Source organism: Candoia aspera, chromosome 6, assembly GCF_035149785.1.
Source record: "Candoia aspera isolate rCanAsp1 chromosome 6, rCanAsp1.hap2, whole genome shotgun sequence".
Lineage (NCBI taxonomy): Eukaryota > Metazoa > Chordata > Lepidosauria > Squamata > Boidae > Candoia > Candoia aspera.
The window spans coordinates 87,423,541-87,439,119 of NC_086158.1; the positions used below are offsets into that span (position 1 = coordinate 87,423,541).

General features: G+C 45.2%; 1 protein-coding gene across 1 annotated transcript in view; it reads left to right on the top strand.

Annotated features, from left to right (window-relative positions):
• The window catches only part of LOC134500510 (PH and SEC7 domain-containing protein 1-like), a 78,516-nt gene extending 64,492 nt beyond the window's left edge, over positions 1–14,024 (top strand). Inside the window, exons 5-8 of the mRNA XM_063307844.1 lie at positions 1,471–1,628; positions 4,927–5,071; positions 5,439–5,582; positions 12,988–14,024. Coding sequence (XP_063163914.1) covers positions 1,471–1,628; positions 4,927–5,071; positions 5,439–5,582; positions 12,988–13,212 — 672 coding nt within the window. The 3' untranslated portion in view covers positions 13,213–14,024. The remainder of the gene's footprint in view (positions 1–1,470; positions 1,629–4,926; positions 5,072–5,438; positions 5,583–12,987) is intronic.
• The last annotated feature ends 1,555 nt before the right edge of the window (positions 14,025–15,579 follow it).

Below are 15,579 nucleotides of genomic sequence, written 5' to 3' on the forward strand. Positions count from 1 at the left end.
ATAGACAGGCTTTTTTGAGTCCGTTGATATACCAGCATAGGGCAATGCCTGAGAAGATTTAAATTATTTTATCATTATCATCATTAAAGTTATCGGTATTGTCCATTCTAGAATCCTTCTCTTCTCTCACACACCACCTCTTCAAAAATTGCCCCATTGGATGCTCAGACACAACTGAATAAATGTGTATGAAATTTATTTAAAATAACAGGATAAAATAACTACAGGGAAACCACAGGGAATAGACCGGGAGGGAGAGACTGACGTCATAGACTTAGTTGGACAAGTCCATTAATTTCTTGAAAAATGCACTTCTCCCTCCCCTTCCTTCAATATATTCCTCTCTTCTTGCAATATATTCTTCCCTTCCTGCAGTATACCATTCACCTGTTATCAACAGTCTCCCCTATCTCGCATAAAAAATTAAGAATAGATTCAACCAAACAAACACAGTCCTACAGTGCACTACCAGAGAGCTCAGAAAGAGTTGTAACTAGATTTTTGTTCAGTCTCTGCTCATCGCTGTGAGAGTGCATTGCCTGAATTTGAATTTTTTTAAATAAATCATCTCCCAGGGAACCCCTAGTGACCTCTCGCAGAACCCTAGGGTTCTGCAGAACCCTGGTTAAGAAACCCTGCAACTGACTACAGGGTTATACTACAGTACAGGTAGTTCACACCTACCAACCACAATTTGGACCAGCAACTCCACTGCTAAGTGACATGGTCATAAAGCAGAACTGATTTATGATGTCAGTTCTGGCTACAGTTGTTAAGCAAATCACTGCAGGTTGTTTAGTGCAATGTCACATGACTGCAACTTGCAATTTCCTGCTAGCTTCCCCATTGACTTAGCTTGTCAGAAGCCAGATGTAAAGGTCACAAATGGCAATTGTGTGACCACGGGATGCTGCAACCATCGTAAATGTGCTCCAGTTGCCAAGTGCCCAAATTGCGATAATGTGACTATGGGGACACTGAGATGGATGCAACTTCAAGGACCGGTTCTAAGTCTCCTTGTTCAGCGCCATTGTAAATTCAAATGGTTGCTAAATGAGTGGTCAGTAAGCAAGGACTACTTGTACTGCAGAACACTGGCCTAAGTCAGTGCCATGGCAGGGAAGATAAAAATAAAAAGTCCATACAGTGAGCTATACTTCGTGCTTGAAGATGACCTTACAATGCTTCAATTTTTTTAGAATTTTGTAAAGAAATGTCTCTCGTTTTAAAAGATAAATCTAGAACAAGAGCATGCATACCTTTGAAATGACAGGATAAAGATATATGCCGCATGTTAGAATTTGAATGATATGCTTGGGTTGTATGATTTCTTTAAATTCTGAAGAGTGGAGAATTGCTGACACTGCCAGTGGAAGGACTTGCTGGAGATCATAGAAAATAAAAGAAAGAAACAACAGGACCAATAAGGAAAGAAACATAACAGACATCTATCCTCTACCTGCATTTCAGGAGGAATATAAACCTGGCCAAGCCCTGGCTGAGGAAGATCTGAAAAATGCCATCAGCATCCATCATTCACTGGCCACCCAAGCATCAGATTACAACAAGAGACCCAACGTTTTCTACCTCAGGACAGCTGACTGGAGAGTCTTCCTCTTCCAAGCCCAGTGAGCAGTAGGGCATAGAATATAAATTAGACACCTCTAATGGGGAGGGGAAATCGATTTAGCTGATAGTTGCTTCTACTTTTGTCAGATTCTTTAGCCGCTATGTGTACCAGCTCTCCATTTGCTTCAGCTCCTCCACCAAACTGACCTAGCCAAATTAATCATTGCCTGCCTTTTTTTTTTTTAATGGCTTGTTACAAGTTTGTCTTAGGCTACTGAACAATAGCCTGTAGTTTCTAGTAATGTCTCAGTCTTGCTGCAGCTCTTCAGGGAATAATTGTGTATTTGCATATTATACTGTGCCATGCTGTAGCTTAGCAGTGAATTACCAGGTTTGTGCCCACAAATTCTTCTCTAAAATGAACTCTTTCTACAGATGGCTTAGCTCTTTGTCTGCTTAGATCTTTGTCTGTTGTGGAAACTAGAGCCTATGAATTGTCCAGGAATATCTGGAGTCCCTGCTTTGAATAACATGCTGAACAAACTGGTGGAGTCATCCATAGTCTTCTCACAGAAGTAGCTAGTAGCTGTGACTACATTCATTTGTGGCTTAAATTATACTATGGCTTAGTGCAATACACAAATAAGTGTATGCTTACCCCTGCCCAAGCCTCTTCCCAAAAGCATTATTTACAAACCACAGGAAACGACAAAGAGTGCGTTACTGTCTTCTTTTGGACAGACTCTAGCTAAGTAACTTGCCTTGAAAATGCTTCTGATAAATGTTGCTCTTTATGGGAAATAGACACTTCCTCTTTAAAATAAAGTCTGGATAATTACTCTGGCCCTAGTGATAGGCTCTGATACGATGCTATCTTGAAAAATTAAGACAGGTTTTGGGGATAATTTATGTTCCATCATTGCTATCAATAATGAGATTGCACTGAAAAATGCTTTATTTATGTAAAAAGAAAATTATAAATGAAGCAGTGTATTTGAAACTACAAAGTTCATCATCTCCTACTCCTTAACACTCCATGATTAGAAATATTTGTATTGAGCTAATATGCCTCGTGTGAGACATGTTGTCATTTTCACTCCCATTTGCCAACATACTGTAAATACTTATAAATGTGTGGGACTTTTAATGGTGCAGTTGGGATTATCTTGAGATATTAAATGAGGTGCTTAATTTTTGCATATCAGCCCCCCTCTCAAGTAAATCTAGGGCCATTGTAACAGTAACATTCACAAACATGACAAAAAAGAATCCAGAAACGTTAAACATTGTTAAATGCTGTTTCCAGAAACATTAAACATTGTTAAATGCTGTTTCCATGGATTCATAAATAACAGTTGCAGTTGGATAGCAGAAGATTCAAAGGCCCATAAGATTTTAAATAACACAAAATCAAACAGAAAGCCAGAAGGGTTTTTGGGTAGATAGAAGGATGCTATAGGGAATTATGATGCCTCTGGCTAGGACAGCTGAACTGCTGCTGTTTTTTTGAGGCTGAGGGACTTGCATACATTTGCTACTTCATAAGGACAGATTTCTGTTGTTCATCCTGCAGAACATTGTGCAGACAACCAGAATACCTGAAATAAACATCATTCATAATGAGAAAATAGAAGATCCTTCCACAGATTTCTCTGCCCACCTTCCCCAAATTAGAAGTAGACACACAGACAGGCTGCTTTGGAGAAGGAAGAGTGGGGTACATCCACTAGACTGCAAATTGGGGGGGTGAATTCCTTCCTCCCACAATTGGTCTCCATTTCAAACAAGGGAATTTCTCCTTCATGAGTAGAACATCTAACTCCGCTGTAGGGTTTGGAGTATTTTAAACAGAAACTCCTCCTCTACTCCACATCAGACCCACACTGTAGATACTTCTTTTGGTTCCCATCCAGCTCATTATCCTTCCTGATTTCTTGAAAGAATGATTTAAAATACTATAAATGTAATATGCATTATATATATTTATAATTATACACACACACATAATTACATTATACATATTGCATTATTACGTGGCAGGTACTGGCCAATCAACCAGACATCGTGGTAGTAGACAAGGACCAGAAGACAGCAGTGGTGATAGATGTGGTGGTGCCAAGTGGCAGCAACATCAGGAAGGAGTATGAGAAGCTGGATAAGTACCAGGGCCTGAAGGAGGAACTAGAGAGGATGTGGAAAGTGGAGGCCAAAGTGGTCCCAGTGGTGGTAGGGGCACTCAGGGCTGTGACCCCCAAACTGGGAAAGTGGCTCCAACAGATCCCTGGAACAGCATCAGAGCTCTCTGTCCAGAAGAGTGCAGAGCTAGGAACAGCTAAGATACTACGCAGAGCCCTCAGACTCCCAGGCCTCTGGTGGAGGACCCGAGGTTGAGGAAGACACATACCACCCTTAGGGGCGAGAAGGGAATTTTATAACAATCAGACAAATTAGAGAAAGGGGTTGAATTAGAAGAAACATTGGATAGAGAATTTTAAAAATTGTTTGTTTATAAACATTCTAACTCTTCATTGCTAAAACAATTCCAGATTAGTCACTTAAGAGAAACTGAATGAAGGACCTAACAGTTAACAGTAAGTGAATAAAATCCAGCAGGTCAAATTTTACAGCTGATTATTAGAAGGATCGGTTAATTGCTTAGGCAGCTCACAATAGGTAATATCAGGAAAAGAGGAAGAAACATACAGAGCTAAGCTCTGGTTAGGTTTTATCTATCACTGAACACAGCCTTCCCTGTTACTTCCTTCCCTTTCTGGCTGTTCCAAACAAAAAACATTTTAAAGAAGAAGCGCTGCGTCTCATATTCCTTAAAATTCCAGGTCTGTGAACAAAAACTGTATAAAGGTCCACATCCAACCAAAGTCCATTCAGAATGTTACCATTTTTCCCAGATCACTGCAACAGTAGCCAAAATAATCTTAGATGTAAAATTATTTTGGCTACTGTTGCAGTGATCTGGGAAAAATGGTAACATTCTGAATGGACCCTGAATCTATTTTGGTAGCCACATACTAGCATAAAATACATTGTTTTGCCCCCTCTTACTCATATTAGAATATTTTGTGGATTTTGGTTTTGGTTCTTTCCCTCCATTTAGCATCATTTTAAATGTTTTTAAATTTTATTTTTAAACATGCAGCCTTCAAGATTCACAGAATGCATGGTGGGAAGTTGGGATTGTTTTATGGGTTTCAACAGATTACTGGGGATTTCTTTTATGTACATTTGTATGTACATAAAGTTATTTTTTAAAGGAAACATTCTTGGCAAGCTGTCTCAGCCCATGTATTGCAATGTACAGTTAGAGAATGATATCTCTTTACTTTTACATCTTACCAGGAACACAGATCAAATGCATTCCTGGATCACACGAATTAATGTGGTAGCAGCCATGTTCTCTGCACCACCATTTCCAGCTGCCATTGGATCCCAAAAAAAATTCACTCGTCCATTATTGCCCAGTTCTACCACAAGACTATCACAGGTAAGTGGGGCATCTTTATTCTTCATCCTTTAGTGATTCTAGTATTCTTCTGAAAGAACTGGAGAAAAATCAGAACTGGGATTAGTAAGATTCTAATGCAAAAGGAGTCAGAGAAATAATGAAACTTTCAGAATTGAATGAGCTGCCTTGAAATTGGCAAGTGGGAGTTGTGTGTCCATGTATCCGTGCAGAAATTTAGATTCAAGGAGGATTCTAAAAAGAGCACAGAGCTGAAGAAATTGGTAGTGTTGCCTCAGACAGAAAAGAGGACAGTGAAGGCAAGTTGTGAATGCCAGTTGGGTCTGATTTGCTATTGGGAGTTCCAGCGATAGAGATCAAGAGCAGCATTTTCCCCATTTTTCCATAGGAAGAGCAACTGAAGACTCATGAAATCAAATTTAAAGCCATGGCAGCAGAGCTTTTAGAGCATCGTTCCTCCCTTCCTGAGAAGAAGGTGAAAGGCAAGGAATATGAGGAACTGAAGCAGAAAGAAGAGTATCTGATATTTGAAGTAAGTTTGTTTTGTTGTTTATTCATTCAGTCCCTTCTGACTCTTCATGACTTCATGGACCAGCCCACGCCAGAGCTTCCTGTCAGTTGACACCACCCCCAGCTCCCCCAAGGTCAAGTCCATCACCTCTAGAATATCATCCATCCATCTTGCCCTTGGTCGGCCCCTCTTCCTTTTGCCTTCCACTTTCCCTAGCATCAGCATCTTCTCCAGGGTGTCCTGTCTTCTCATTATGTGGCCAAAGTACTTCAGTTTTGCCTTTAATATCATTCCCTCAAGTGAGCAGTCTGGCTTTATTTCCTGGAGGATGGACTGGTTTGATCTTCTTGCAGTCCAAGGCACTCTCAGAATTTTCCTCCAACACCACAGTTCAAAAGCATCTATCTTCCTTCTCTCAGCCTTCCTTGTGGTCCAGCTCTCGCAGCCATATGTTACTATGGGGAATACCGTTGCTTTAACTATGCGGACCTCAGTGTAATATCTCTGCTCTTAACTATTCTATCAAGATTTGTCATTGAAGTAAGCAGGAGGTGGTAAAGAGCCAGATTTCCAAACAATTTGCTAAGCTACATGAAATGGAAGCAGAAGGTTCTCAAAAAATAGAGGTAGGGAAAATGTTTTCATTTGAGTAGCCCTTCATCAGGACTTATCTAAGGCCAGCAACACTAATGCTGGAAATTGAAGCCCAAGACATTTAGAGCGGTTTGTGAATGCTGCCCTATTGGATCTAGATCAAGGTCCCAATTCCTCCATAAATATTTGCAGGACGCCCTGAAGCAAAGCATGAAGGCAACAGTTCTCCCATTGTTTGCCCTCCAGCCTACTGCTATTCTGGGGTACTAACACTACATATGGAGGTGTCCTTTGGCTGTCTTAAATAACTTTTGGCCATCCAAATTCCCATGAGTCTCAGTTAGTATGGCTGTAATGATTGCCCTAGCCCAAATACTCAGACTCACAAGAGGCTGCTATATGAAATCTGATTTATTAAGGAACTAAAGGCAAATACAGAGAAAGCTGAGAATGAGCAAAAGCGCGCCAAATACAAACTTAAACCCTTGGTGCAAACGTATCCCGCCTCCCTCGTAACAGCCCCGCCCGGCACAGGTGCTAGCAATCGTCAGAGTTGCTAGCCTGGGAAAGTAACCTTGAGCGCAGTAGATAATGCGAATACATTCCAGAGCAAAGCCAAAAGATAAGTACTCCCATCCTCCCGAGAAAGATGAAACACGCATCCGGCTAATGACATGCGAAACGTTACGATGTATCAAAGACATTGAAATGGCGAACATGACATACCGCCCCCCCAAAAATATCCTTAGGGACCCGGCTTAGTGGGATAAGCAGAGTGGAAACGGGCAACCAGGACAGGAGAAGCCACATCTGATGCAGCGACCCACTCTGGATGAGGGAAATGTTTCCAACGAACTAAATATTGCAGAGTATTGCGAAGGCGTCTAGAGTCCAAAATTTCTTTAACTTCAAAGTGTTGCTGACCGTCAATCATGATGGGGGTTGGAGGTGGAGGTTGGCGATGCCAGCGGTCAGAAGGAATAGTCGGTTTGAGCAAACTGCAATGAAAAACAGGGTGTAAGCGTTTGAGGTTATGAGGCAAGTCAAGTTTAAAAGTCACAGGGTTAATTTGAGCGGTAATTGGGAAAGGACCCACAAATTTAGGGGTCAGTTTCTTTGAAGGTTGTGAGGACTTTATGAACTTGGTGGAAAGGTAAACCGAGTCCCCTACTTGAAACGCCGGCTGAGGGGCACGCTTCCGATCAGCATACTGTTTGTAATCCAATTGTGCTTCAGCTAGTGCCTTTTGAATCATTGGCCAGGAGTCTGCCAGTTGCGACGCCCAATCACCCGGAGTGGCCGATCCGCCTGGAGGCTGCGGTAGATCAGGGATAGGTACGAAGTCTTTGCCTTGGGCCACCCGAAATGGGGTTTGGCCGGTGCTTTGATGCACCGCATTGTTGTAAGCCACTTCGGCAAAAGGGAGGAGGTCTACCCAATTGTCCTGCTGGTAATTCACAAAAGCTCGAAGGTACTGCTCCAGAGTAGAATTTAAAGCCTCTGTGGCCCCGTCCGTCTGGGGGTGCCAAGCCGTGGACAGGGCTTGCTTCGTTCCTAACAATTTGAGGAACGCCCACCAAAATTGTGAGGTAAATTGTGTGCCCCTGTCCGAAATCAAGCGGGAGGGACATCCGTGTAGCCTGTACACGTGTACCAGAAACAGGCGGGCCAATTGACGTGCCGACGGAATGGACACGCAAGGGATGAAGTGGGCTTGTTTTGAGAAATAGTCTTTGACCACCCAAATGACAGTTTTGCGTTGACTGGGTGGTAATTCAACAATAAAGTCCATGGAGATTTCATCCCAGGGGCAAGAAGGGGCAGCCACCGGCTGCAGCAGTCCTTGAGGCTTCCCCACCTTGCGCTTAGACATTGCACAAACAGTGCAGGAGGCAATATAGTCTTTGACATCTTTGCGTAATGTGGGCCACCAGAACTGCCTCCGAACAAGGTGCAAGGTTTTAACAAACCCGAAGTGACCTGCCAGTTTGTCATCGTGTGAACGTAGTAACACCTCTTTTCTGAGGCTTTCCGGGACGTAGAGGCGGTTAGATTTCCAAGCGAAGCCTCGGTCAAAAGTAACATTGTTTTTATTTGCAAGCAACCAAGTATCAGTTTTCAGCTCTTTTAGAAACATTTGTTGCAACTGGGAAGGAATTGACAAAGCGCTCGGCTGGGCGGCGTCCGCAGCGGGTGGCTGCTGCGCGCGCGTTTGGCTACGCGTCACAGCCTGCATACCCAATTGGGGTGCTGTCCACAGGGTGCTAACCACTTCTGGCGCTGCCCCAGAGTCCTGAGGTTGCCTTGACAACGCATCAGCCAGGAAATTCCTTTTCCCCGGAATAAACTTCAATTGAAAATTGAACCGATTAAAAAATTGAGCCCAACGGACCTGTTTCGGGCTCAGTTTTCGAGGGGTGCTAAGAGCCTCCAAGTTTTTATGGTCGGTCCACACTTCAAAGGGATGATTCGCCCCCTCTAACAGATGCCGCCAGGCTTCTAACGCGGCTTTTACTGCGAATGCCTCCTTCTCCCATACATGCCAACGTCGCTCAGTCTCGGAGAACTTGCGGGACAAGTAGGCACATGGCTTGAGGCATCCTGTCCCGTCTTGTTGCATCAACAATGCCCCAATGGAATAATCGGAGGCATCCGCCTGCACCACAAAAGGTTTTGAGGGATCAGGATGTTGCAAAATGGGCTCTTTGATAAAAGCTGCTTTAAGCCGCTCAAACGCTGTTTGACAAGCAGGCGTCCAGCGCAACAGCGCCCCTGGATTCTTTACTCTCCGAGTATCTCCCACACCCTTGGTTCGGAGCAGTTCGGTTAGTGGCAAGGCAATTTCAGCGAATCCCCTTATGAATAATCTGTAGTAGTTACTGAACCCCAGGAAACTTTGAAGTTGCCTGCGGGTGCGGGGGCTTTCCCAGTCCATGATAGCCTGCACCTTGGCAGGGTCCATTTCTATGCCTTTATCTGAAATTCTATACCCCAAATAGTCAATTTGTGTCTGGTGAAATGCACATTTAGACAGTTTGGCATACAATTCTGCTGATCTGAGTTTACTCAGCACTCTTTTTACCAGAGACACATGCTCTTCCATGGTTTCAGTATAAATCAATACATCATCCAAATACACCAATACCCCTTTAAACAGATGTTCATGCAGTACTTCATTGATCAATTGCATAAATAACCCAGGGGCCCCAGCCAAACCAAAAGGTAACACCTTATACTGGAAGGCTCCCAACGGGCAATTGAAGGCAGTTTTCCACTCATCGCCCTCCTTGATTCGTACACGATAGTAGGCTTCTCTTAAATCAAGTTTAGAGAAGATCTTTCCCTTAGCCAGATGTGACAACATGTCCTTGATCAATGGCAAGGGATATTTATTGGAAATTGAGACGGCATTTAATCCGCGGAAATCGGTACAAAGTCTCAATGTCCCATCCTTTTTTGGGCGAAAGAGAACCAGCGCCCCCACCGGTGAATTCGCCGGCTCAATGAATCCGCGCGCCAAATTTTTGTCCACAAAGTCTCTCAACAGAGTCAGTTCCTTTTGTGTCATGGAATAAATCTTTGGCTTGGGCAATTGGGTGTTGGGCACCAGTTCAATGGCACAGTCCGTCTTTCGATGGGGGGGCAATTGGTCGGCTTCCTTTTCGCCAAACACATCAGCAAACATCCTGTACTCTGCCGGCAAGCCTTCCAGAGGAGGGGCCGGGAGATGCGGAGTCGCAGCTGCCGCAACCCCCACCATCTCCTCTGGGGCACCCTTCCCCTCAGTCGCTTGGTAGAACCCATCCCTAAACGTGATAGTCCGGTAAACCCAGTTTATTTGGGGATTTTGCTGAACCAACCAGGGCACCCCCAACACCACCAGGGACCCCCTACTGGAGCCACGACAAAAGACAAACCTTCCCGATGGCTGCCCAGCTGCAAAGCTACCTGCCCTGTGAAATGGGTGACCGGTTTGCCCCCTGCCATGGACCCATCCAGCTGTGTAAAGGCGATGGGTCGCTGTAAAGGGAAAGTAGGTAGCTCCAGAGCCGCTACCACATCGGGGTGCATTAGACACCGGGAACACCCCGAATCAATCATGGCCCATACTTCTACAGTCTTGGATTGGGAGCCCAACTTCAACTTCACCGTGAGAATGCGGTAACTGCCACTCACCGATGAAGGCTCGCGCCCTTCTTCCACCACCTGCCCTGCGGCGCCATTTAAAGCAGGTGGCTGGCGTTTCCCGCCGGCTGCAGGATTTCGGGCTCCCCCTCATCCTCGTAGAACATCGCATCGTCTCCCTCGGTTTCAGCCACCGTGGCTTTCTGCTTCCTCGGCAGGGCAGGGGACTTCGGCGGCGGCTTGCCGAGCCGTTCCTCTCCCTTTGCCTTCGGGCACGCCGCCACTCGATGCCCCTCCTTACCACATCTCAGACACAGGCCTTTTGCATACCGCTTCTCTCGCTCCTCATCCCAGGGTCGTTGTCCTGGTCTCCCCCCGGTGCTCGATGGGCGGCTGGGCTTCACCTCCCGCCCCGATTTGGCGGTCTTTCGATGGGCGAATATCTCATGGGCATGCTCAGCCCTCCCCGCCAGCTGGATCCATTCGTACAGCGTATATGGGTCGTCCCTCCCCAAGGACCAGCGCAGCACCTCTGTATTCAGGCCATCCTTGAATAACTCGATAATGGTGGCTTGGGACCAGTCATCCACCTTCCCAGCAAGCGCTTTAAACTCCAGTGCATAATCAGCCACGGATCTTGACCCCTGCTTAAGTTCCTTCAGAGCTCGCTTTGCCCTCTCTTTCGCCAAGGGATCCTCGAAGTGTTGTCTCAATGCCCAGAGAAACTCATTGAATTTCTCCAGTTCAGGCGCTTCCGACTGGCACATCTGGACATACCAGTCTGCCGCCCTCCCTTTCAGTTTGGTGGCAATGGTGATGATCTTTGCCTTTTCCGATTGAAAAAGCGACCCCCATTCTTCCATGTAGGCTTTAGCATTCGTCAGGAAAAATGAGAGTTTGGTTGGGTCCCCATCAAACTTGACAGGGAAGTCTCTCATCCCGCCCCCCGCCAGGCTGCGCCCCGCCACCGGGGCTACAGGGGTTGGTACCTCCCGGGCTCGCGGCGGCGCGGGGCCCGGGGGCGGCCGCACCGGCGATGCTGCTATTTCCATCTGGACCGACTGGTCCCCCTCGTGCCTCCGCGCCAGCCGTCGCTGCTCCGGGGACTGCCCATGGGACGAAGGGGTTGAATGCCGCTGGCTTGATCCTTCCCGGGTTTCTCTCAACGAGGTCACATCTAGGCTCAGCTGCTTCAGTATAGTTTCTAACGAGTCCATTTTTGACTCCAGTACTCGGATACGATCCGGGGTGGGGGAGCCCTCCGTTGGCTGCACCTGCACCACGGTGGGGGATAATGGGTATCTCTGCCTCCAGGATGGGCCCCCCGCCACCGTGACATCCCCTTGGGTCTCATCCCAGGTGACCAGCTCGCCCGGAGAATTTACGGTAGTCTCCAGGGCGGTTTTCAGACCCCCGGCTTCACCCTCTGACTCGGAGCTCGCCTCTTCTAGGATGGCTGACAGCTCCCCCCCCTGGGACGGTCGGTCGGGCTGCCTCACGGTCGAGTCCGGTTCCCCTTCTTCCATCATCACGATGTCGGGTTCGGTCATCGCTGGCGCTCTCCCTCACAGGGTTAGACAACTTGTCTTTTCCTGGACAGGGGCCAGCGGAGTTGGGATCTTAGATTCTCAGCTTTATGTACTGATTGCCCTAGCCCAAATACTCAGACTCACAAGAGGCTGCTATATGAAATCTGATTTATTAAGGAACTAAAGGCAAATACAGAGAAAGCTGAGAATGAGCAAAAGCGCGCCAAATACAAACTTAAACCCTTGGTGCAAACGTATCCCGCCTCCCTCGTAACAGCCCCGCCCGGCACAGGTGCTAGCAATCGTCAGAGTTGCTAGCCTGGGAAAGTAACCTTGAGCGCAGTAGATAATGCGAATACATTCCAGAGCAAAGCCAAAAGATAAGTACTCCCATCCTCCCGAGAAAGATGAAACACGCATCCGGCTAATGACATGCGAAACGTTACGATGTATCAAAGACATTGAAACGGCGAACATGACAATGGCCAAGTTAGGGAATGATGGAGTTGCAGTCCAACAGTAGCTGGAGAACTACAGATAGCCAAATCTTGGCTCATACCCTGCATAAATTTACCTTATTTATGTATTTATTTTATTTATCGTATTTTTATCACCGCCCATCTCCCCCACACGGGGGACCCTTAAGTCATTCGACTACCAGTAAACCATGTCGGAATTATTCATTCTGTTCATTCTACATATAAACACTTCCATTGGTTTTCATGATCCATCTGGATTCAGACTAATCAGTCCTGTTGAAAATCAGTGGGTTACTGTCATAATTAACTTCATTTTGCTAATTTAAATGGGAATAAAAATAAGTCTTTAGGATTCAGAGCAACACATTTATTATAGAATGAGTCAAGGATACAGAATCTGGTATGCTCCAGATATTTTGGATTTCAATTCCCATAATCTGAAATCAGCATGGCCAGCGGTGAGACATTGTGGGAGTTGTAGTCCAAAACATCCAGAGGGCACTATGTTACCTTCAAAATCCATGTTTCCCCTAGAACCACACCTCTAGGGATTTTAAACATTAATGTCATTTTACTCAGCTTTGAGAAGTTCTTAGTTTCTTACTTTTGTGTTACTCCTTGCATTTTCTATAGTCCATAGCTATCATTGAGACATCAGCCGAATGGGCCGCCAAACCTGTTGCTTCTTGCTTTTTGCAGAAATTACGCTATGGCATTTATGCTACACTAATGCGCACCAAGCTGAAGACTGGCTCTGAGGATTTAGCAGCTTTGGAAGCCACCCTATTTGATACAGTGGGCAGCACAGAAGACAGCTTCAAGGGATCCCAGTCCAGCCTTTCCCTGAACCTGGAGCCAGCTGGCACAGGTTCCAAGATGAAACGCAGCAATCAGCAAACTACTAGTAACCAGCAAAAATCATAGGTGATCACTCTTGTCAAAGAAAATGGCATTCCTGTCCTAGAAATTTGCAAGTCGTCATTCCTCATGGTCAGGAGTCACACACTGAAGACATTGTTAATGGACCCAATTCTGTATTAACTTCATCATGGAAAGACCTATCATGACTGCAGTCCCACTCTATACAGCCTTCCCAGTATTATCAGACTATGGCTCATGGGTAAAAGAACCAAAATCCACGGTTAAGTAACAGGGCTGCATTCTTAATCAGTGCTTCACTATATCAACTTTTTCCATCTCTTGCAAAACCAAGAGTAGGGGAGTGGAAGAAAGGAGTATACTTCCCTACTTTTTCTTACATTTTTTGTGATATATTTTACATTTTTTAGTACCTGATAATGCTGAATCACACTGGAATAGAAAAAGTAATTTTGACATTGCATAAGATAGACAGTTATTACATTCAGTGAATACTTTTGCATAGAGTTTTGGGGGCAGAGGCTCCTGCTCTTCCTTGCAGATACAGTGCTGTATGGTCAGCCTGCAGGAGCATCTTCATGGAAGCCCAATTCTTTCACCACCAGCAGCTCTCCTGGAGTGGCTCAGTTATTTTCTCACCAGCACAAGCTGGATCATGACTTATCCTGATAATTGTTCAGCACTTACAAAACTGGGCAGAGGGTGCATATATTTCAAAGGGACCAGCACAAAATCAGGGACAGTGGATGCCTCCCAAGTGGCAGCTGGACAATGCCATAATAGGGCAATCCATCAGCACACACTTGTCTAATAGTTCTCCTCTTCCACAGCAGAACACCCTAGGCAGTGGGCCTGCTGTTCTTCACAAGTAATTTATGAATTTGAGTGACCAGAACAAAATCCATTGATTATGTAGTAGAAAGAAACTTTGGCCATTCAATCACCTGAGCCTGGTGGGGGCATATTCAGAGGACAGATGGGGGTATTCTAGACTTCCAGGAGTATTCCCAACTCCCAAACCATTGGTTGCATAGGTGGTGTGGTCATAACACCTGTATAGATAGCCTGGTCCCTTAACTTGTAATTTCAAAAGGCTTTAAGGCACGGCTCAAAGTTTGATCACAATCTTGTATACACAGTGAAAGAAAAAAGGACCCAGCTGATCATCAGGGCAGAAGTATAAGCAACATGAAATTCTGCAGATGTGGAATACCAGGCTACCTATATGGTGGGAGTATTGCAGGGTGATGCCTGAAAGACAAACCACTCCCAGAGATCCATCACTGAATCTCAAAATATGTCATATTTCTTCTGTTCTAAGCAGACTGTAAAAAAAGCCAATTGTATAGTTTGTTCTTCAGTTACTGAAGTAAACCAGCTCAAGCATTGACAGTGATCCAGTTGTCCCTCAAACTCCTTCTGTATTACAGAAACAGGATAAAGAATGTGTTACTGCGAGTGCCATAAACTGGGATCAGCAACTTCTGTTGCCTTGTTCAAACACAGATAATTGACCACCTCAATATAAATGAGCCCAAAGCACCATGTTTTTTCTCAACAGCCTTCCAGGTATTGGAAGGAGACCTGGCTTAGATGCTGGATTACGCAGATAAACATACATGTTTTTTCTGAAATGCCATTAAGGAAAAGCTGCCCAATAATCACCAAAAAGTGTGGCAATTCCTGGAAAGAGAATTCCCATTCCTTCTCAAGGTACCAGCAGTGTAACCCAGGAATTAGGTGTTTTACAAAGAATAAAAAGGTCTGGTTGAACTGCATTCACACACACAGTTTCATCATTTACATGGAAGTGTTCTCAGGAGCCTTGTAACACCAAGGATTTAGTGGTGTTGGGGGCAGCCATTGTCTTCTATGCATATTCCTCACCTCCCCCGCACGCCCGGACTTTATAGGCCAAGGAAAATTAGGCTAGGCCTATAAAGGAAAGTATTAGGGGAAGGAGGGCAAGTTAAGTGAATGCTCAGGTAGCCAATCCCAGATACAGATAATGATCATGGTCTCTGCATACCACACATGAGCAGATAGCACTTGTGTAAAAAAAAAGTTTCCCAAATACTGCATCTGTGTTCTCTCAAAATTCATGTGATAGTAATTACTGGAGATAGCTGGCTGAGACAGAGCTGCAGCTGGTTGAAGAATTCCGTAAGAGGAAGCTGCTGTTCTCATGGAATGTGCTTCTTTATGGGAAGATACTAATCACTACTGGGAACCATTGTGCAAATTGTTGGATAGTAAGAGAGAGGCCTTTATGGGAGCCAGCTGAGCAGAATCCTTGAAAGAGGTCCAGGGCAGCTATGTGATCCACATAAAAAGTGAACACTCTTCAGGCATCAAGCAAGTTGAGATGTTCTAAGGAAATCAAAGATCCCATCTTTACAAAGGTAACAAAAG